Here is a 24,103-nt window from a genome sequence, read left to right as displayed (position 1 = left end):
AGCACATTGCATAAAATAAAAACTACATTAATTTTTTTTCCCAGAACCTATATATCATTTTGCTCACCTTCGTCGGCTCTTTGAAGCTGACAGTTTTTAATATATGTGCTTAGTTTTCTATAAATGGGTCTGATCAGTTCTAATATTTTGTGCTTGTTATACAGTTCGGTTCCTTTGAAAGGCTCCCTCAGATTTCTCAATACTTGTTCCTATAATATCAAATACTTACTCTGCCTCTTCAAAAAGATTATCAATGTTTTTCAATGGCTGTGTAGCAGGATTATGGGAAATAATAACTTTAATTTCCTCCAATTTTTCTTGAACTTTACTGATGGTTTTCTGGTATGGTCCAATAACGCCAGTAATTTTCATATCATTGGCACGGTTTAAAAGTTTGTTTGTCCTGTTGGAGAGCTCGTTGATGATGACATCCCAGAGGGCAAAGCATTTGTGACAGGGAACACAATTTGGGAAAATGCCCGAGTAACCACGAACACATTTATCACAACGCACTCCTTCTACGCCTTCATTACACACGCAGCGTCCAGTGGATCGGTCACACTGTGGCGTCTGTATACCTCTGGAGTCGCAGTCACAAGCTGCAAAACACAAACCCAACAATTCACAATGTAAATCGAAAAAAAAATGGCATTATGTTTTGACAAACAGATCTGTACATCAAGGCTGACAAAATAAGTAAGATTTATACCTCTGCCTTTCATTTAATAGAAATATGTCAGAATATTTCTCGTAGTTTATTTTGTGAGATATTTAAAAACATAGTGGATATCATGTACAAAACTGCTGCAAATCTGTTTAAAAACCTCAAAAATGTTACAGAGGTGTGCGGCACGTACAGTTAGGAAATATTCATATCGGGATTAATTCTACTTAAAAGGACAGTTTTCAGAAAGAATGGACAATAAATGTCCCATGCTATAAGTATTTTTAAAAAAGGGAAAAAATGTATTTTTTCCTGATTAAAGATGTTGAAAATGTATGGCTGTTAGTGGCTGACAATTATTATCTGAATGCACGCATGATTACAATTTAATATCTTCATTTAAGTTTTTTTTTTTTTCATAAAAATGACAATTTACACATGTCTCACACACACACACACACACACACACACTTGTGGCAGCAAACTAATGTAAAAAATAAACTCCTTATACTCACATACTGGCACCTACAGTATATGGATTCAGCTCCAGCAGTTTACTAGAGAGGAGCGAATTTGTTTGTTTTTGACATATATGAGCCATATACGAACACTATTCGTGCCGAATGTACGTTTGACGATCGGTTCCGAACATATTCGGTAATTTCTACTCCCACTGACTCTAATGACGTTCGGCTGTGTTCGACGAATACTGCGAAAACAATATTCAATGCAGATTGTATTCAGAACCGAATCCAAACAAATTCACTCATCTCTACAGTTTACTCCGTGGTCTGCACTTATGCAGGAAAAAGAAATGCAACTTTATTTAAAAAAAAAAAAAAGAAAAATCATAGGTTGCGATAGTCTAGTGATTGGTTAATTGGTGGCAGCTCCACCTTCTGTGCTGGCACAGAACACGGAGTGGCCAATGCCAGAATGTGTGTTTTTTTGGGGTTTTTTACGCATTATCCAGTCTCCCTGGGCAAACTTTTACTTTGCCCAGACAACCTCTTTAAACACTAGAATGAAATGAAGAGAAGGTGTACTGCACAAGATAAGCCTAAGGCTGGGTTCACATAACGTTATGGCAGTCCGTTTAACGGATTGCGTTACACCGTGGCATTAACGAGATGTAACGCATCCGTTAACGCGGCCATAGACTGCCATAACGTGGCGCATCACTAACACATGCCTGGCGCATCACTAACACATGCTGATTTTGACATGTGTTAGCGATGTGCCGTCATGCTATGACGAACCCTCGGATGCGGTCTGCAGCGTTTGAGGGTCCGTCACTGTAAGAGAATGGTCAGCCATAATATACTGAGCGGCCATGTTGTCTCTAGCAGCTATTTTGTTGAAAGTTAGAGAAGATTCAACTTTTACAAAAGAGCTAATAAAATGTACTAAATGGAGGATGGAAAATGAGATCACGTCTCTTACCAACTTCAGTAGATGTGCATAGAGGAAGATTGGATCAATAGGGGAATAGGGTCACCAAATATATGGTCAGTATGCTTATACGTGATAGTGTGGTAGCGAAGTGTAGAGTAGTTAAAATGTCAGGATGTAAGAATTTATGGACCTAGACTGGAGACAATGATAAGATTTTAGGACAGCAGTCATAGATACCAATGACTTATGGGTTTTAGTGTTGCTTGGAGAAACGTTAATTAATATCTTCGTATTATGTCATTATATTCTCTGTTCTAAACCACGTTTCTGTAGATTACCATGAAAACTCCTTAGAATTATAATGTTAACGCCCTCTGCGGCAAAATGCAGCTTTCTTTGTTCTGATAATGTATAAGAAGCTCTTGTTACTGTTGCTTGTTGCCATTCCATTGCCATCATGCCACTGTGCCTCACCATGGCCAGGGCACAGAGTCTTATCACCGCTAGACCTCCTAGCAAATCTCTGCCCGTCTGAATTCCTGTTTTTGCCCGCATATTCCGACTCCTCTGTTATTCTGTATCTGTTTTGCCGTGTATCTCCGAATAAACTTCAACCTCAGCTTGATAAGAGATCGTCTGTGGAACTTCTTCCCGACTCTTCCAGCTCTCAGTAGAACTTTTTCTTACAAGTGACGATTGCCAGCCAGGAGGAGCGGCTCCGGAGAGCTGCCTCCAGAAGAACCACCGGAAGAAGCTGCAGATGAGGTCTTGGAGGTTGGAAGACTGAAGAAAAAAAACGCGTATGGCCATACGTTAAACCGGTCAAAGGAAGCCAGCCTGAAGGAGAACCTCTCGTGATCGCTCTGAAACCGCCTGCCCGATTTTTTTTATAAGAAAACTACAGAAGAAAAAAAAAGACTATAAAAATATATGAGCAACTAAGAAGAAGCTATCTACAAGGACGTGAGAATTTGTTGTGCCGGGTAGAAAGAAGCTTTAAAAGGGCGTGGGGAGACGCTTGGCAAGCGTAACGAGTGAGGCTGGAATCACGGCTGCACCTCTTTTGATATCTGGTCGACCCCAAACAGCCGGCAGGAGGTCTTCCATTCGAGAGAGGTGTGAGTATCTAACTTTGCTTAAATTGCATTTGTTGATACTAGAACAGAGTAAAACTCGTCCTTGTAGACCACTGTAAATATGGAGTGGTTACGGAAGCAGGCAGAGAAATATGCTGGCACACCCCAGCTGGAGGGGGTTAATGTGGAAACCACATGGTTAAATTGTATGCGTTGGTTTACCACAGAGAACAGGGAATTAGATAGAAAAAATTTGCTAGGTTAAGCTAATAGCCAAGTAGTGGCTTTGTGTAAGACAGTCATAACTTTTGATCAGGCTCTTGATAGGCAATATGTTAACATGATCACCCGGGGAGGGGCAGCATATAGGGAGAGATTAGAAAAGCTGAGTGAGATGCTGGAGCTAGCACGGAAGCACAGAGAGGAGGGGTGCGAGCAGCAGCAGCAGCTGAGAGCAGTTATGTCACAGATGGACACTGCAGCTTCGAGACACAGTGCTGATGTAAATACAGTTGTAGACTGGAGTAGAGAGTTAGGAGAATGAGTGAAGTAGTACATAACAAGATATAGTGTCCCAACAGCTCCAGCTTATGCAGACACAGTTGAGGAAAGATATATTGTCCCGACAGCTCCAGCACATGCAGATCCTAGGTTAGGTGTGATGCTGCTTTAATCCCGATAAAAATATCCCAGGCCAAATGTTCCTGGTCCATCTTAAATTTATTAAAAAAAAATGTTGCCTAATTGGGAGGAAAGTGTTTTGTTAGGACGATGCAATCCGAGGTGAAGGGTGATGAGCCTAATGTTTTTGCGTACCATTCTCCTCGGGGTGTATCTGCTGATTCAGGGAGGCCAGGCGTTCCGGGGGGTATGCGCAGCTGCCGAGAATGGGCAGGTCCCGTTCAGCAGAGCCCCCACGGGGTCCCATGAGAGGTCCTCCCTTGTGTTATTTTTGAGGACAGTTGGGACACTTTAAACGTTTTTGTCCCAACTTTGTGCCAGGACTATACCCCGAGAACCCCGGGAGCCATTTAACTCCCAACATCCCAGGGAGTTCTCTAGACCACCTTTCGGAGTTAGACCTCCGTATCCAGCAGTGAATGACCCTAGGCAGTATCAGCAGTACAACGGTCTTCAAATGGTTAACCCAGTCTCACAGGAGCCTTCTGCTCCTGCTCCCTCCCCAATAGCTTTCACTCATCCGCGCCCGGAGGTCCATGCTATTCAGGGTGGGGTCACTCCTCCTCGTCCCTATGCTCCGCTGATTAAGGAGCTACGGGAACATGAGGACCGGACCCTGACTAAGGATCTCTTTGGGTCGGAGGTGGCAGCTGTTGGACGGAAGCCGTGTCCAGATGGGGATGATGGATTTTTCGGGCTTCCCACGGCAGGTAACACTGATTGATGGAGTGCTCCCCCTGTTCCCCTTACCCTCCTTGCCCCCCTTTCCCTGGGCAGGGACGGTAGACCTTATGTCAGAGGGAGAATAGAGGGGCTGCCTTGGGAAGACATCCTCATCGATACAGGAGCCTCAGTTTCAATAACACGACACAATTTGCAGTCACCCCCTGGACTGCCTGAGACTACCATTTTGGGTAGAATTTGGGAGGCTCCTGTATTCAAGCAGTAAAAAGTCGTCCAGTAAACCTGAGATTTCAGGACACAGGGGGATCGAAGCAAAGGGGTCTTCGATGCGCTTTTTGGGTAAACCCACAGTTACGGTACACTATTTTGGGAACTGATGTTTTGGGAGCAATGGGAATTGTTGTTGATTTATGTAATAAAGTCTTGTGGCGGAACAAAGAAGCCACTATCTGTTCTGTAATTGTCCCTGTGGAGGAGGAGGAGGAGAGTCATAAATTACCCATTGCTAGTTTCGGAGCATGTACTGGTGAAAATGTTGAAAATGCTGACAATGATGCTTTAAAGAATGAATTGAAGCAAAAGTTCCCTGAATTGTGGATCTCAAAGAAAACTGATTGTGGGTTAATGCAAACTCAGGTTAAAATTGATGGTGAAAAACTGCCACCTTTCCAGCGTCAGTACCGTATTCCGGAGGACGCAATCCCTTACATAAGGGTAGCAGTCAGTGAATTGGAGAAACAAGGTGTTGTTGTGAAAGGTAATTCTCAATGTAACAGTCCTATTCTACCTGTAAAAAAGGAAGATGGCAGTTTTCGAATGGTAGTGGACCTGAGACTTGTAAATAAGTACACTCCCTCAGCTGCTCACCTTGTTGCATCTGTCCCTGAAGTTATGTCACAGCTGAGGAGTGATTGTAAAGTATTTTCTTGTTTGGATATTGCAAATGGCTTTTTCTCAGTACCCCTAACACCTGAATCGGCCCTCCGCTTTGCATTCACTTTTGAGAATGTGCAATACTTGTTCACGCGGCTGCCCATGGGATTTCACAGTTCTCCTGTGTATTTCCATCAGGCATTAGCTCAGATGTTAGAACCCCTCAGCTACGGAGACAAAGTCTTGCAGTATGTGGATGATTTATTGATTCAAACTGTCGATGAATGTGAACACAGAGAAACCCTTGAAAATGTTTGTCATGCTTTAAAAGAGGCAGGACTCAAAATGAGTCTAGATCAAGTACAATTGATGAAATCAGAGGTTAAATTTCTGGGTGTGTCTGTCTCAGCAGAAGGAAAGAAGCCCATGCATGATAGGGTTAAAGCTATTCAAGCTGTTCCCCTACCAACTAATATTACTGAACTCAGAAAATTTTTGGGTCTTATTAATTTTTCCAGAGAATTCATTGAAGATTTTGCTTATTTGGCTAAACCACTTTATGATTTATTGGAAAATGTTGATAATGACTTTGACCTTGTTAATGTAGAGGGAACCGTCTTACAGGCTTTTGAGGGATTGAAGCGCGCCCTTACGGCAGCTACTGCATTGATTAACCCTGACCCTTCCCAGCCTTTCTACATTCAGACTCACACCGGTGATATCTCTATTTCTTCTGTGCTCCTACAAAAATGGCCCAAAGAAAGCCCAGAAGTGTCTAGTCAGTTGTATGCCCTAGGTTATTACTCCAGGTTGCTGACCCCCGTGGAAAAAGGATTCACTCAGTGCATGAAGCACCTACTGGGCGTGCACTGGACTATGAATCAAGTGAAGCATATAGTGGGATTTGCTCCTTTAATTCTACAAACCCCGCATGTCACTTTAAAAACTTTGCTGAAGGGAAAAGCTTCAGGTATTAATTCACAGAGAATGGCCCAATGGATCATTGATTTTGAGACTAGAGACTTACAAGTTGAAGTGGGTGAGAAATATCACTTAGCCCAGATGATGCAGTATGCAGGAAAAAGTCACGATTGTCAAATTGAACAGGCTAATGTTACTCCCTCTCCCTTCCGAGCAGACTTTCAAGAGGGAATCCCCTGTGCCTATATTGACGGAGCTCGCTATTGGCATGAGGGGCTTTACGTCACAGGCTTCGCTGTGTGGTTTCCAGCTAAGCCATTGCTGCTGCAGTATAAACTCCCTGGTCATTTCTCCGCTCAAAGAGCTGAGTTGGAAGCAGCTCTACAGGTCATTCTCGTGTGTCCAGAGCCAATGAATATCTTCAGTGATAGCGCATATGTCGTGTCGTCACTCACTCTATATCTTAATGTATGGGCCCTTAGGGGGATGGTTGATTCTCAGAACAAGCCCTTGCAGCATGCAGACATTCTAAAACAAATTGAGCAACGGGGTAAAGAATTCCCAAAATGATGGTCCTTCTGTAAAATCAAGGGACACCAGAGGTTGATTCCTGACCCCCACATCCTTGGCAATGCATATGTAGATCACGCGGCCAAGGAGGCTGCACTCACAGGCGATGACAAATATCCTCAAGAAGTCATCGCTGCAGTCACTGAGAAACCCCAAGAGCCCCCCCTTGTCTTTTCTCCTCTGCAAGATCTCATAAAGGCACAGGAGAAGGATGGAGACTCTGTTCAATTCCCTTGAGTCCCTGCCCATTGAAGGGGATGGGCTAGTGCTTTACATCCCAACAACAATGATTAAGTCTTTGCTCAAATTTTCAAGCTAAAAAGATGATTAAAATGGTTCATATCAATCAGTGTAGACTTCTTAATTATTTTGCTGAGATTTCTGGTAAGGACTGATACTCCACTTTTTTTTCTATTTCCTCCAGGTCCGCTGAAGATTTTCATATTCGACTCCTGGGACCATGAACCTATTGGATGATCAGGAGAAGATGTTTCACACTATACAGTGGGACTCTGATAGTGTGAGAGGGGGAGAAGATCAGGAAAATCCAGAAAACAAAGAATGAGAAGAAAAAGACCAAAAGAATTGACTATTGTGCAACTTATTTTTTCGGGACTATTTGAATTATTTTTTTATTATGTGTTTGTTCTATTTTTAGGGACTTTTGCCTTACACACACACGTGCATAAAGCGCTGAATTACCTCAATATTCTTATTTTCAGTAATTTACCCATGAATATTACAGTATTATATGTTGTACTCTGGATAGAGTACAAGAGGGGGACTTGTAAGAGAATGGTCAGCCATAATATACTGAGTGGCCATGTTGTCTCTAGCAGCTATTTTGTTGAAAGTTAGAGAAGATTCAACTTTTACAAAAGAGCTAATAAAATGTACTAAATGGAGGATGGAAAATGAGATCACGTCTCTTACCAACTTCAGTAGATGTGCATAGAGGAAGATTGGATCAATAGGGGAATAGGGTCACCAAATATATGGTCAGTATGCTTATACGTGATAGTGTGGTAGCGAAGTGTAGAGTAGTTAAAATGTCAGGATGTAAGAATTTATGGACCTAGACTGGAGACAATGATAAGATTTTAGGACAGTAGTCATAGATACCAATGACTTATGGGTTTTAGTGTTGCTTGGAGAAATGTTAATTAATATCTTCGTATTATGTCATTATATTCTCTGTTCTAAACCACGTTTCTGTAGATTACCATGAAAACTCCTTAGAATTATAATGTTAACGCCCTCTGCGGCAAAATGCAGCTTTCTTTGTTCTGATAATGTATAAGAAGCTCTTGTTACTGTTGCTTGTTGCCATTCCATCGCCATCATGCCACTGTGCCTCACCATGGCCAGGGCACAGAGCCTTATCACCGCTAGACCGCCTAGCAAATCTCTGCCCGTCTGAATTCCTGTTTTTGCCCGCATATTCCGACTCCTCTGTTATTCTGTATCTGTTTTGCCGTGTATCTCCGAATAAACTTCAACCTCAGCTTGATAAGAGATCGTCTGTGGAACTTCTTCCCGACTCTTCCAGCTCTCAGTAGAACTTTTTCTTACAGTCACTGCTAGCGGAAATGGAGCATCGGCGCTAGCACAGTCGCAATAACGCAATCAAAAAAAGGCAGTTGCGTTAGCACAGTCCATTTAACGCATGCGTTGAACGGATTGCACTAACGCTATGTGAACCTAGCATAAACTTACATGTTACTTGCTTATTTTCATTTAAATAAATGCTTATCTCTTGGAAGAACAAAAGGTTAATGATAGTTCTGTACGCATGGAAGTTTGGTCAACATGTCTAAACAGGATTTTAAAATGACACAGCCAATCAGCGATCAGTTTATGGAAGCGGACGGACAGTGTTAGTGCACCTTTAGTTTTCTCTGTACTTCACTGGATATGACTAAAACATGCTATTGGTTACATGGATACAGGTTTGCTCTCAACTTAGGTCATAAAACTTATTTTTTTAATATAACCTAATAAAAGGTCTTACGAGAAGGGATGTGCGTTCTAAGGTCCGTTTACACAAGGGGTGCACAATCTTTTCAGATCCAAGGGCCGCAATGTCATATTGAACGATTTGCAAGGGTAAAACTTAAGTGGGTATTACCTTTTGAGAGGTTTATGGGATAACAAAAGTACATGCCATAACTGTCTAACAGATGCATGTCCACTACCAGCAGGCCCATAATATAGCTGGAAAATTGGGGTTCTATGTTCTTCCAATCAGTACTCTAGAAAGGAGGAGACCCTGCACACCTGTATTTCTCTCCAGTGAAGACTGTGGGTGTTGTAGTTGCTGACTGCATTTCACAATTCCCATAAAGTAGAATGGCGAGCGCAGCATGCATAGGCAACCACCACTCCAGCACTGCAGATAGGTTAAGGAACCCTAGTTTCACTATCACCTCTATGCTGATGACACACAGATCTACATCTCTGGACCAGATATCACCTCCCTACTAAACAATCTCTCAATGTCTGTCTGCTATTTCATCCTTCTCTGCTAGATTTCTAAAACTTAATATGGACAAAACAGAATTCATCATCTTTCCCCCCATCTCACTTGACCCCTGCAACGGACCTATCCGTTAAAGTAAACAGCTGCCCACTCTCTCCAGTCCCACAAGCTCGCTGCCTTGGGGTTATCCTTGACACTGACCTCTCTTTCAAACCTCATATCCAAGCCCTTTCCACTTCCTGCCGACTTCAACTCAAAAACATTTCACAGATCCGTACATTCCTCAACCAAGAATGTGCAAAAACCCTAGTCCATGTCCTCATCATCTCCCACCTTGACTACTGCAACCTCCTGCTCTGTGGCCTACCTTCTAACACTCTCGCACCCCTCCAATCTATTCTAAACTCTGCTGCCCAACTAATCCACCTGTCCCCCCGCTATTCCCCGGCCTCTCCCCTCTGTCAATCCCTGCAGTGGCTCCCCATTACCGTGACCTCATCTCCCGGTACTTACCTGCACGCAACCTCCGATCCTCACAAGATCTCCTTCTCTACTCCCTTCTTATCTCCTCTTCCCACAATCGCATGCAAGATTTCTCCCGCGCATCCCCCCTACAATTGAACTCTCTACCACAACATATCAGACTCTCGCCTACCATGGAAACCTTCAAAAAGAACCTGAAAACCTACCTCTTCCAACAAGCCTACAACCTGCAGTAACCACTGATCCACAAAACCGCTGCACGACCAGCTCTACCCTCGCCTACTGTATCCTCACCCATCTCTTGTAGATTGTGAGCCCTCGCGGGCAGGGTCCTCTCTCATTCTGTACCAGTCGTGACTTGTATTGTCTAAGATTACTGTACTTGTATTTATTATGTACTAGCTGAAGAACTTGGCGCTGCCCGCGCATAGTAACCAACTATGATTAGTTGTAAAAAATTATAAATATATACACACACACACATATTATTTATATATAAAGACTTCTCTCGTGCTGCGCCAGCTCTCTGGAATGCACTTCCCCAGATGATCAGACTGATACCTAGCCCCGACCTATTCAAGCGCGCTTTGAAAACCCATCTCTTCAATCAAGCCTACTCTGTAAACTAATTTTGCCCTGTTTCCTCCTTCCAAATATTCTTCTGAATCTGCACCCTACTATTCATCCGTCTCCACACCCTCCATGCACACGATAACCGTCTGTCTGTATATTGTCACTGATTGGCGGTCGTAATCGACGCACGCTGGACAATTTTACTAGATCGCATTGACTGCCTATGTGCACTTAGTTCTCGGCAGCATGAGTCCGGTTTACACAGAATGATGCATTGCAGAGAACGATGATCTTTTGCGCTGCCCAAAAGCTCATTTTAACTGATGAATGAGCACTAACGCTCATGCACATGGCCTTATTTTCAGTTCAAGTGCATTCCAACAAAACATCGCATTGCACTGGGGAAAATGTTATTCTGTGGGGCTGTGCACATGTCCAATATTTTCTCTTGGACTGAGCAAAAAACGTCAGCACACCCGAATATGATTGGATACTCAGATCGCACTCGGCCATGCGAGTCCATGATTCTGTTGAAACCTTAAGACTGCACTCTGATGACATCTCAGTGCAGTCCGATTTCCACCAACTAACAGAATGGAGATGGAGAAATTTTTTTCCTCCATCTTCTCCTCATTAGAGAGAATCAGATCAGTGTGATTTGCATTAATAGTCCTGATGAGAGACTATACGTTCTTGTGACCTCAGCTTTATGTTCCTTCACTGGTTAATTATATGCAAATAGAATGGGAAGTTAATTATTTTGGCCCCACAAATTTGACAATAAGCTTCTTTTGTGTTCTTCACAAAACCCCAAAGATCTGTGAACAGCGCCCCCAGTGATTAGGAGCTCCTGTTGTGCTTTTCAAAGCAGCCAATTCCTCCAGTGTACAACAAAGATCTGTCCAGAGTCACTTATCTTTTTACATAGAGATGAAGACTGGAGGGCTACACCAAAGACAAAGGCCATTAAGAATCTCAATGAAAGGAATGTCAAACAAAAAAATCGACACAAGCGATCTTTTGATCTTCAGAAGACCCTAGAGTTATGTCCTGCCATTTATCTCAATCTGACATCTGTTTGATAAATGTCAGAAAAAGCACTTTCATTGCGGGAAACAAAATATAATGTATGTTTAATAAATGTGAATATTATATATTTTAATGGAACATTGTAAATAAAGTTTTCTCTTTAGTCTTTTGAGTGCTAAAGTATAATAAAGAGGTTTTCCTTGCCCCCTTTTGGTGATAATGTATTTTTTGCTATTGGGTTTCATTAAAAATGTTTTGTTGTTTAAGTTTCATAAGCTCTTTGTTTCCCTGCACAATCAACTTTAAAGTGGTTTACGGTCATAAATCAGCTAAGAGGAGCTCAGTGAAAGAGATAAAAGAGCTACAAAAAGTTCTATCACATCATCAGAACAAGCTCGCTGATGGATCTCAGTTAACCCATTCTGCAAGCAGTAATACACTGTGCAGCACAGAGGCTGTAGAAGGCAGCCGATGCAAAATAGAGGCATTTAAGTAAAAAAAAAAAATCCCTAATTAGCGCAAACATTAAGTGTATTAATAATAATGTACTAAAAGCATGCAGCCAACTGAATACTATTTACAAGTACAAAAGGTTCATTTTAAAAAGTAAAAAAACTGGAACATCCAACTGAAAAGAATACTATCATTTCTTACTCATCCATTATTAAACAAACAGCTCTAATGTAATTTTTTTTTAATTAAACCAAACCAAGCATGAAAACAAGTCATCTTTGTGCTGCGCAGTAAGTGACTTTAGGAAGCCATGTTGAAATGAAATTTCCACTTTCTTATGGCATTGTCAAAGCAGGAACAGAAATGTAATATGTTGAATAGACAACATTCAATTGTGAAGAATCCACTCTTCATATAACGGATACTGTGATTATAACCAGTTTTTGGACCTTTTTTACACCAATGTAACATCCTAAAGAAACTATTTTTCTGAAATTGTTTCACCATTTTTTAACATGTCGTCAATGTACCCACCCACTCGTCTCTTCCTAAAATAAAGTGGCTCTATTTGTAGTGAACAGTTAGGACTTTGTTCAGGTTTGGCATGCCTTCATTGCTGTTCTCTACAAAGCATTATCTATTCAGCAACGTGTAGGCTATAAACAATACACAATGGCTCCAATTATCAGTACCGACTAAATCACTATAATTAATGAATATTATACATTCACATCAGTGCCAAATATGAGAAAGCATACTCCAGGAATTAGATCAAATAGATGGACAGATTAAAAATAATAATGAACTGAGTGACATTTATTTCCTGTTAAACACATCACTCATGGGTTGTTTTAAAACCCTGTGCACTTTTAGATGCATTTGTATGGAAGGGATTAATGATGTGTTTAGTTAGTGATTTTAGGAGAGACTTCTGTAGCTTGGGGGCGGAAGGCACAAACTTACAGGCTAAATCAGTGGTTTCAGCTTTGCATAAAGAAATGTCAGTTTTCGGTTCTTCTGGTTAATCCCAAATGACAATGACTTACTTCCCAGCTAAATAAGGACGTGACAAAGCCTTTGATCTTATATCAGGATTCCAATTCCCAACATCTGTGCATTAGGCAAGAACTCTACTATGTGTCTACACAGCCCTATAATAGATTGTGATGATGGAAGTGTCTGGCAGCACAAAGTTCATTGCTCTTCTTGGCCTGAACAATAACTGGCAGACTTCTACTATACATGGATGTATAAACTTACGTTTTTACCTGAAAACTTTTGACATTTAGCAGCCAGGTCTCACAACAAGACCAAACAAGGTAACAATAAAGGGAATCTGTCACCAAGTTTTGCTACCCCATCAGAGAGCAGCATGGAGGGGAGAAACTGATCCCAGCGATGTGTCACTTACTGAGCTGCTTGCTGCAGTTTTATCTGCTACAGATCTACCAGTTCTCTAAAATGCAGAAAGCTGCCAATCAGTGGTGAGGGCATGGTTAGACAGAGATTATGAATATGAATGACTACATGGAAGCAGGTTTACTAGTCCTCTAGAGATAAAGTGATTTATCAGCAAAAGATTGCCAAAACTTCACAAAACCACCCAGTAAGTGACACATCACTGGAATCAGGGTCTAGGTAGATTATGCTGCTGTCAAAGTAGGTAGAAAAAACCTGGTGAAAAATTCTCTTTAAAAGGGGTATTCTCATCTCCAGGATTCTATCCCAATATGTAGTAGGTGTAGTAATAATAATAGCGAATATCTCCAATTTGAAATGTAGTATAGTTCTTCTGATTCGCTATGTCTCTTTCCTCATGTGCAGGCATTGCAGGACCTTAGGCATCCATGGTTACGACTACTAGCAACTAGTCAACTGTCACTGTATCAGTGGTGGGGCTATGGATAAGGTCCTGCATTGCCTGCACATGAGGAAAGAGACATAACAAATCAGAAGAACTAGACTACATTTCTAACTGGAGGTATTTGACAATATTATTACACCTACTACTTATTGGGATAGGATCTTGAGAATACTCCTTTAACGTCACCAGTCAGACGATTAGCTGCAGCGGTCATGGGACAATGTTTACGTAGGAGACATAGTGCCGAGATTAGAAGATCAACGTCAGCCCGGGAAGCAAATATAGAATGGTTTCTTTATTGGACGCTGGGGCAAATTATAGGAGACAACTACAACAGTAGTTGACAACTCTTCTAACAGGTATTTTTTTTCAATTTCAGAAAATACGAAATACATTAATTTGCGTTTACGGCTTTTATGCAGAACTCTGCATTTCCATGGTAACCCGTCAACAAACAAGCTTTCTTCTATCTGTAGAGTGAAGAGTACAAATGAAGTATAATTGTTGGATCCCACTATACTGGGTCTGCTTGTTGTTCATTACAATAAAAACATACAGATCTGTAAAACATGAAATACTCGGGAATAATAACTATTTGCAGAGTTTCCTGCTTTTCATTCTAGAGGCATTGGAGAAATATTAGCTCCTTGTAGTTGACATTTTTTCTACTTCACAATTCTAGAAAAAGGTTGATTTTCTTTTTTTTTTTTTCTTACCTTGGCACTCAATATCTGGATTACCCCAGAATAGTTCCTGACATTCACTGCAGTTTCTGCCACCAAAACCAGCCATGCAATGACACTGCCCGGTAAACTGTGAAGAAAGCCATAAATCTGTGAGGTTTACACACCTAGATAGTGCATACGATGCGATAATCGTGATTGTAAAGCGCTGCGGTATATGAGGGCACTATATCAATAAGAATAATAAATATGTCCTGTATAGCCAAAATACAATCAAGCACTTACCTGATTGCAAGATGCACCCAGAGAGCGGCCAGGATCACAGCCACACGACTCGCACCCATTCCCACCAGCAAGATTCCAGGTATTAGGGGCACAATGGTCACAGCTCTGGCCAATCACATTGCTCAAACATGGGCACTGGCCTGTGGCTATATTACAGTGGCAACTGATGTCTCCCTGGCAGTAATCCTGATCAGTTCCCAGGTAATTACAGACACATTCTAGAAAGCAAACAAATGGTGTAGAAGTCATGTGAAAAGATACCAAGCCATGTCACCATATAGTAGTATTCCTAATAAGGCTATGTGCACACGCTGCGGATTCTGCTGCGGATTTGGCCTCTGCGGATCTGCAGCAGTTCTGCAGACAGTGTACAGTACCATGCAAGTCTATGGGATTTACAATCCGCTGTGCACATGCTGCGGTTTTTTCACTGCGGAAAAGCTGCGGTTTAAAATCCGCAGAAAGAAATGACATGTCAAAAGACCTGCGGTTTTCCTGCTGATTAGTCTGCGGGTTTTCCCCTGCAGTTTGACACCTGGACAATGGAGTAGGTGTAAAACCACTGTGGATTCCGCACAAAGAAGTGACATGCTGCGGTTTTGAAACCGCAGAAAATTCCTCACCGTGTGCACTGTGGTTTTTGTTTTCCATTGATTATAATGGTACAGTACACCGCAGCACAAACTGCTGCAGATCCGCAGGACCAAATCCGCTGCGGATCCACAGCAGAATCCGCAGCATGTGCACACACCCTTAGAATTTATAGACTGTGGTGTTGATCCTGTATGTAATTTCTTGAAAAATGAAAATAGATGTACAGCGGTATTGTCTGAGATGAAGGAAACATGGGCAAATGCTGTAGTTGTCTTTATTTATAGAGCAGTAAATATTTTCCCCACGACTTACAACCAACATGTGGCCTCTGCGTTTCGGGTCTCATAAAACAAAAAAACAAGAAAAACTGCAGCAAAGAACACAACATACAACGTAAAGTAAAAAAGGCAAAAATGCTGTATGTGAACTAGTCCTAAGAGGACATGGTGTGTGATAACCAAGATGGTGTAAGGGACACAGACAGGGGTTTTTTTTTTCAGATGCAATGCTATAAATGCGATAAAATATATTAAAAGGAAACTATCATCAGTTTTCTTTGTGTTACAAGTACTTTAAAAAGGCAAGTTTTTTTTTTGATATTACCACCTTTATAAAAAAAAAAATTAGTAATCTTGCAATTTTTACATCGGCTACTGGACCTTTTCACGACCTTCAAGAAGAGTTTTCAGCATATTCCAGATCATCAGAGGCATGATTAGCAAGGCAAGTAAAATAGAGGCAGGGACTCAACTTTGTGGCTAATGTGCATGTGTCATTTCCTGAAGCAACAGGAATCTAGGGTTTAAAAAAAGTCCCAGTTGCCAGTGTGAAAATTACACGATTTGTTGTTATAGATATTTAAAAAAAAAAAATGCATCTAACACAAAAAAATGATTTAAGTCATTTTCTGATGATAGCCTCCCTATAAAGATATGAACAAGCTGGTGCATGTCTCAGGGAAATAGTAAAACAAAGTCTCACTTTTACAGTCTTGTTGGAAAGCATTTCCATAGAAGCCCAGTAGACATTGTTGGCAGTTCTCGCCCTCTGTGTGATGGAGACACTTCAGACATACTCCGGTGCGTTTGTCACAAGCAAGCGGGTCTGACATATCGATGTTATTGTTGCACTCGCATGGCTGACATATTCCTCCAATCTCTTCTGGATTTCCAAAATATCCCGAGGCACATTCATCACACCTAATGCCTAAATGGGGACACAGAACCAGCACTTATATATAAATGCCTTATAATATTAGTACATTTTCAGTGTAGCACCTTTGTTGGTTAGGTACGGCACAATGAAAATTTAGAATAGGGACATCTTTGGATCCTCTGGTAAAGAATGAAATAAGCTAATGGGAATATAAGAAGGGAGAATTTATGACCAAAAGGCCAACCATCAATGAGACTATAAATCAGCTTAAGGGCACATTCAAATGTCCGTGTAAATCAGTCAGACATCATATCGCAATGCACAGATGGGTGCGGCTCTCTCAACCCTTAGCATGACATGAAGCGGTCACGCTGATGCAACATGAAGAACAAGTGTAATGTTGTGCTGTGTAATGTGAATAGTGCTATGTGTTAATGATGTGTTTATATAAAAATCTGTATTGATAGTGATGAAGCTGTATTCTGCCAATCAACAGGTAGTTAACAAGGACAGTTTAAGTTAATGTTTGGGACTAGCCTAGAGTGGGCAGTGGTCAGCTAAGGGAGAAAGGGCCTAGAGTGTGCAGAGAAAAAACCCAAGGTCTAGTGTGAGCAGTGCCGTCTTTCTTGGATGCCCCTAGACGTGAGAGGAGACCGGACGAAAAGCGATAGCATGATCGGGAGCAGAAATGAGGAAGAGTGACTGAGAGACACAGTGATTTACTGGAGATGATCCTTGGAGAAGATGCGTAGCAGTACGGGCCAAAGTTTATAACTCCTAAAGGTAATGGGTCTAGACAGAACGGAGTACGCGAGACAAAGAAAGTGCCCTAGAAGAGAAGATAAGTATCGGCCATACTAACATCACTGTTCCCCTAACGCCTAACGGGTTGAGGAAAGGACTCTTGCTAGCTGAACTGTAGTGTTTGAATTGGTAGCGGTAAAGTAGTGAGGAATAGTGAAGACAGAGAACAAGGGAAGAGAAAGAAGAAAAGGGATCGAAGTTGTGTGAGGAAGAGGTTGTGCATTGTAAAGGAAATGGCTGAGAAGATATTATGTACCTGCTATCTACTGTATAGACCCTCCCGAACGCAACTTTCATTAAAAAGTTTATTTTGAACTGGTGGTCTCCTTCATTGAACTGTCAAACATCCGTCCTGGCCAACCAGCAAAATCGGTTAAATGTGGCCTGCAAGGGAGTAGCGCTCCCACAGCACAAGTCCTTACACCCAGCCAGGACGCCCGCCTTCATGTATTGTGTCAGGGCATAAGAGACTAGTACTTCGCCCACAGCACGTTACACTCAGGTCAGGAGACTGATCTGTGCATTGCGGACTGATCTCAGACTGATTTACACTGATGTGTGAATGCGCCCTGAGAAAAAGCTGTGAACAGATGAGGATCATTAGCACGCGACTGGATTGTGTATCATTCCCTACAACAATCTTTTATGTTGTGATCAATGTGTAACATTGAATTAAAGATATTATGGTTTGTGGAGATGGAAGATGATTTTAGTGAAGGAGTTAATTGAAAGTCAAATTTCCCAATTATTTTTTGTGTGATAAATAGATGATAGTGGTGGCAGAGATTGAGTCTTACATGTTTTAATGAATTACCTGTGTAGCCTTTGTTGCAAGAACATATGACAAATTCAGATGAAGGATCTTTGTAACATCCACTGGCAAACTGCCGTCCACTGCCAGGTCCATCAGGGCACGGGCAAGGCCTGCAATGGTCACCTGAGCCCAACCTGGGATCACCATAATAGCCAGCTAGACATCTGCAAATTAGCATATAAAATGTTAAAGTTGTTTTTTTTAGTAAGCTGAATATTACTAATATAACTAGTTACTGTCCAGGGGGACAGATCTAAATTCTATTCACTGTCAGGCCAAGTCACGCCATTGACAGCCGCAATGTGACCATATTTAACCCTTTTCAGCGATCAAATCTTCAATACTCCCAGGACAGTTCATAGAACTTACATTTGTGGCAAAATTTGCATTGAATTTTACTTCAGATATTTAAAGGAGCTTTCTACTTTATATGATATATAAAAATATACCTAAAGAAGTGTATGTGATAAATTCTCCCACCAGTCCTGTGCTGCTGCTCTTGTAGTCCCCAACGCGTGAATCACTTGTCCTCCAGACAAACATTGCACATGACCACTGCAATCACTCACAGGACCTAGTCTTTTATAATACATGCAATCACTGCTGAGGCCATTGACTGGCTGCAGTTGCCATGTCTGCATAGTTGACAGATTGACACTGCAGGATAAGTGGCAGGCCAGCAAGGATCACTAGCATATAAATTGTATTATATGGTAGCTGAAGAGCCCGACGTTGCCCGGGCATAGTAACTAAGTGTGGTTAGTTATAACAAATTAAAATTATTATATTGCACATACTATTTCTGCAGCACTGTACTTTTCTCCATTAGACCCCGTTCACATGTTATTTGGTCAGTAATTTTACCTCAGTATTTCTAAGTGTGGGGAGGAGGACTCCCAGACAGTGACTGGGCCGGTACCCAGGGGACCGCCATCAGAGTTCCTGAGGGAACAATACTGGGAGAACAGTAAAGGGAGAGACATGACTGGAGTTGTCGGGCAACAGGGGACGGGGCGAGGAAAAAAGGAGCAGGGGGCGCGCTCAAGTGGCAGTTGGGGGAGACTGACAGGAGGCAGGAAGCCTGGTGACTTGAGGAGACACGGACAGGGGCCTGTGAGGAGGATACTGCGCACTCACCGACAAGTGAGATGTGAGAGACTTTTACCGGAGGCCGCTTCCCGCCCACGTTCACAGAGAGCCACCCCCACCGTTCCCCGCCCTTGTGAGACCGATCCCTTACCTCAGGTCGCGGCTGCGGCTACGCATAAAACTGCCACAGAGGCTTGGACACTGCCCCCCGGCCTTCTCCCACCGCGGCGACCCTGTCATCACCGGCCTCAGGGGACGCCACCTCGCCATAGGCGACATTAGAGGCCCTTGTCCCGGCTACGGAGGGACCCTTAGCGGAGGACAGCCACTGGACATTTAGGGGAACTGCGTCATTACCGCACCCCACCGGCATAGTTTCTTCAGGGCCTGTTGCGCCCCACCGGCATAGTTTCTTCAGGGCCTGTTGCGCCCCACCGGCATAGTTCCTTCAGGGCCTGTCGCGCCCCACCGGCATAGTTTCTTCAGGGCCTGTCGCGCCCCACTGGCATCGCTTCTTCAGGGCCTGTCGTGCCCTACCGGCATCGTTTCTTCAGGGCCTGTCGCGCCCCACCGGCATTGTTTATTCAGGGCCTGTCTCACTCCACCGGCATCGTTTCTTCAGGGCCTGTCACGCCCCACCGGCACCATTTCTTCAGGGCCTGTTGCGCCCCAGCGACACCGTTTCTTCAGGGCCTGTTGTGCCCCACCGGCATCATTTCTCCAGGGCCTGTCGTGCCCCACCGGCACCGCTTCTTCAGGGCCTGTTGCGCCCCAAGTCTTCCCGGAATATCGAGGCGTCAAGACAGCCGCATCAACGATCTCAAAGCGGCCGCATCTGCGATCCCGAGTGACGCAAGGAAGGATAAGTGGACTATAGCAATAAGTACCATAGTTTGGCCATATTTCGGTCTTTTGACACCCGGACTAGCCAGGTACTTCCCGCTACTTAGAAAAGTATTGTTTATTTTATTGAGTCCCTGCGAGGACAGATTTCTGTTACCCCTTCTTCTGCCTGTTCAGCATAGCCCTAGTGGCTCCAGTTTATAAAAGTTAATTACACAAGTCATACCCTGTCTCGTGTCTCGTCACTGCATCCTGAGAATCTGCTAGACCCTACATAAGCTAAAACTTGGAGTAAAACAATCAGAGGAAAAGTTTATTAGAAACACGTCACCAATTCTGTATTTTTCTCCCACTCGTGGTTTTGGCTTATAAATACTGAGGTAAAATACTGACCAAATACTGAAGGTGTGAAGGTGGCCTTATACACAGCCTTCACCTGCAGCACCTCACTCTTGTCTATACACAGCCTCATACTGCAGCAGGACCTCAATTCTCTCATTTTCCCATCACGTCTCTCATTTTCCCCCTCAATCCTGGCAGCTAAAGGACCTGTGATGAGGTCACGACCATGTGACCAATCACATGCTTGGGATGAGGAATCAGACGCAGGGCTGTGCTGGAGTAAAAGTGTCAGCTTGTGTCACAGAGCAGGGTCTTATATCACATCACTGGGGGTAAGTATAGTAACCTCGTACACATGGGATAAGAGGGTCCCTGCAGCAGAGCTGTATGTGCAATGTACTGTATGTGAAGCCAAGCTGTGTGTTACAACTTGTCAGGTGTCCCTGGACCAGGGTCTCTTTCCCTGTGGCTATGCGGAGTGGGTGGGGCTCTGTGGAGTGGGCATGGCTCGATACATACACACACTTAACTTTATATATAGAGATACACTCAGTGGGGAAAACTTTTTAACAACTACTCTCTGCTTTGTGTGCATGTTTTTATATCACAGCCCCTTCAGCGTATCCATACTAGCCTCTCGGATGGAGATAGGCACCAGCTGTTGCACCAAAATGCATAGGTCTAGCTACATTTACGTCCCATTTGCTTGATAACAAAATAAGTCACAAAATTAAAAATAAAGAGCTTAAAATTAAAAAGATATACCTTTCACAGCTGTAGCCTTCAGTATGATTTCTACAGCTAGTGCACTCTCCAGTGAGCGTGTTGCATTCATCAGCATGTCCATTGCATTGGCATTGTTGACAGTTCGGGAATCCCCAGTAACCAGGCAGACATCTATCACATTGACGTCCGAAGGCACCCGGAAAACATGGACACTGACCAGTCTCCTTGTGGCAAAAAGCTTCATAAGATCCTTTCAGGTTACATTCACAAGCTGAAAAAATAGAAGTAAACTAAGGGAGTTTCTAAAACAAAGGTTACATGGTAAATAATGGAAGACAACTGACTAAAGACTCTCCCAGCAGTATCTACAGACAATCTACTGCGCATGATGGGATACTGATTATTCCTTGAAGGCAGAAATAAGGATTGGGTAGTTCATATATAAATGGGTCTTATCCTTTATGCCCAGGGCTTACCTCCCACTTCTCTATTAAATAAACAGAAACTCAGCTACCTTTCATTTTGGGTCAAGATGGAATAACCATATGGTCCTTGCTTTTTCTAGTCTAATAATATCAGAGAAGGAAATCAAGGTAATAATACATACGTTTACATCCACTAGGTCCAAATCCATAAGTTCCTGCAGCACATTTATCGCAATTTCTGCCAACAACATTTGGACGGCACTGGCATTGTCCTCCATTTGGGTCACATACGGCACTCAAAGAGCCTTGTGGGTCACAATGGCATTCTGGATAAAGTGAACATAGTATAATTGTAAATGTCCTCGGTTACGCCATACTAAGACTTCTGCCAATAAGGCTGAAATCTCCTCTTTCTGCATGTCCTGATGTTACCTCCCTTCTGCAAGTTATATGCTCTCAAATACAGTTCTGCTTTTAGATACTCATCTCCACAAATGTTCCCAGAGTATTGTAAATGATTTTCTCCCAATGTTATAAGTTCATTTAATTCCATAAATAGCTTTTGTAAAGAAATTGTGTCATCTTGTTAAATTGATAAAATTGCTAAGTGGTTATTAACACTAGCAACCTCGCAATTTATTCCTTATTAAAAATCCCCTTGGTTCTCAAGAATAGAGAGATTTTTCATTTTATAGTTTACTGCTTATTGCCTAGGTTACCAGCCAACTCTACACTGTATCAAAGGAGGCCAGTTTCCTAGACATGGAGCGCAAGCTTTTTACTTCAGAATATGCAAGATCTGGCATCAACCAGCTTCAGTTCTCCTGCATTTCTTCCATGCAACCGAGGCAAAGCTGCCATTGCTTCCAGAGCACAGTTTGGGCTAGTGGCACAACTCTGCCACTGGTCCGAGCTGTCAATGATTAAAAGCACACTGCCCTTGCACATACCGTATCTTCACATGTGCTAGTGTAAATCATTTGAGGTCTCGAAACCTTTGATTGCATGATTAGAAGAGCAAACAGAGCTGTTTTGGCTACCTAAAAAGTGGAAACCTCATCAGAACCCAGGAGGACCTTTTTAGAAGCCAACAAGGTCCATCAGGTGCCATTTGGATCCATAATATGACTAATCTAACACATTAGATTTGGATGGCAGATGCCTTATCTCTACCATGGAGTAGTAATTTCGCTGCTGTCAAAGTGCTACACGCAACCGTGCAAAGAAAATAAGTGGCCATAAAGAGATAGAGTCTGTATAAGCTTCATGACATACCCAGGGCACCTTCATGTAGGACTGCGGAGATACTGAAGAGGAAGTCTTTGCAGATCTCTGTCAATGGCGTTTTCACAACACTCTGGCTATTTTCTGCACATCTGTATCTCTGAAACGTCTGCCAGGTATTGCTGGGATCTTCTCCTGAGCCCCCCATGCTGAATAAGTCAAGAGACTTGACATGAGGCAGCAAAACAATCTGTGGACATTTTTACAGAAATCAAGATTTTTTGTATATTTTGGCATTACACATTACGGAAACATATTCTAAAACTAAATTTAAAGTCTAAAACCACTAAATGACAATATAGTATGGGGTGCAGCACGCAAACTTAGATGTACATTAGATTGCAGAGCAGAAATAATGCCTTCATAGAAAGGACAAGGCTGGAAATATCACAAAAAACAATAATGTTATGTAAGGACATCCAAAACCATCCTACTTAAAGGGGTTGTCCAGCCAAGTAAGAAAAGTCTGCAGTCACTCTATGTGACTCCAGACTTCCAAATCGTGGCAGTGTGGGATGTGCACACTGTAATGATCCTCTTGTATGCCCTGTGCGAGGGGACGGTAACATGACCACACTGACCACATGCATGTTATTTGCATACCTGTGGGCAAAAGCTGAATAGTCTCATCTGGCTTCTAGATGAAAATTGGGAGAACCTGGATAAGACTAGTTGGCACGTGACCTCAAGTATGCAAATCACATACATGAGATCAAATGACTGCCCACTCGCATGGGGCATGAAGGGGAATTGTGACAATGTTCCAATTCAGCAGATTGCAGTCGTATAGGGTGACTGGAGACTTTGTTTCTGAAATCAAAATACCCCCTTAAAACGTGTAGCATCAATTGTTGCTTATATGCAATATCGATGATTAAACCTGAACTTGTGAAGACAGTTTATCACATTTTTCAAAGAGGAAACGCTAAAAGAGAACCTTTCAATTTTGTAATATAAAGTAAAGACATGGCTGTAATAGCGCTGTAATACTGAATGCATTGGTGAAGAAATACGATTTGTTGTTCTTTAATCATCATTTAACGTTTTCTACTAATCTAGATTGTAGTGCACAGAGGCCGGATTGTGTATTGGGTCTTCTCCTCCCTGTCTGATTCCCGGCCCATCCGGTCTTTGGACGGCAGGTCACTGCTTTTTCAGCTTCCTGTGAAATATCGTGCCAGTGCAGTCATTGCCGTGGGCTGCATGTTCCCAGATTGAATTCTTTGCTCAATCATGTCATTGTCGTCTACAGCACGTCATTGTGAACAACATGTGTTGTTCACAACAATGACGGCACAAAATTTTCAGCATAGG

The 24,103-nt window shown here is 42.5% G+C and overlaps 1 protein-coding gene across 1 annotated transcript in view; it reads right to left on the bottom strand.

Moving 5' to 3' along the window:
• The window catches only part of LAMB1 (laminin subunit beta 1), a 106,684-nt gene that overhangs the window by 26,413 nt on the left and 56,168 nt on the right, over nt 1–24,103 (bottom strand). The window contains exons 17-24 of the mRNA XM_073573546.1: nt 22,781–22,979; nt 21,688–21,831; nt 21,120–21,351; nt 18,081–18,244; nt 16,289–16,513; nt 14,714–14,931; nt 14,462–14,558; nt 230–599 (exon numbers count right to left, since the gene is read on the bottom strand). Of these exons, the coding sequence (XP_073429647.1) occupies nt 230–599; nt 14,462–14,558; nt 14,714–14,931; nt 16,289–16,513; nt 18,081–18,244; nt 21,120–21,351; nt 21,688–21,831; nt 22,781–22,979 (1,649 nt within the window). The remainder of the gene's footprint in view (nt 1–229; nt 600–14,461; nt 14,559–14,713; nt 14,932–16,288; nt 16,514–18,080; nt 18,245–21,119; nt 21,352–21,687; nt 21,832–22,780; nt 22,980–24,103) is intronic.

This window comes from Dendrobates tinctorius, unplaced genomic scaffold (genome assembly GCF_039654945.1).
Source record: "Dendrobates tinctorius isolate UK_male_01 unplaced genomic scaffold, ASM3965494v1 ptg000035l, whole genome shotgun sequence".
In the NCBI taxonomy this organism is placed as follows: Eukaryota; Metazoa; Chordata; class Amphibia; order Anura; family Dendrobatidae; genus Dendrobates; species Dendrobates tinctorius.
This window is presented reverse-complemented; position numbering and strand designations above follow the sequence as displayed.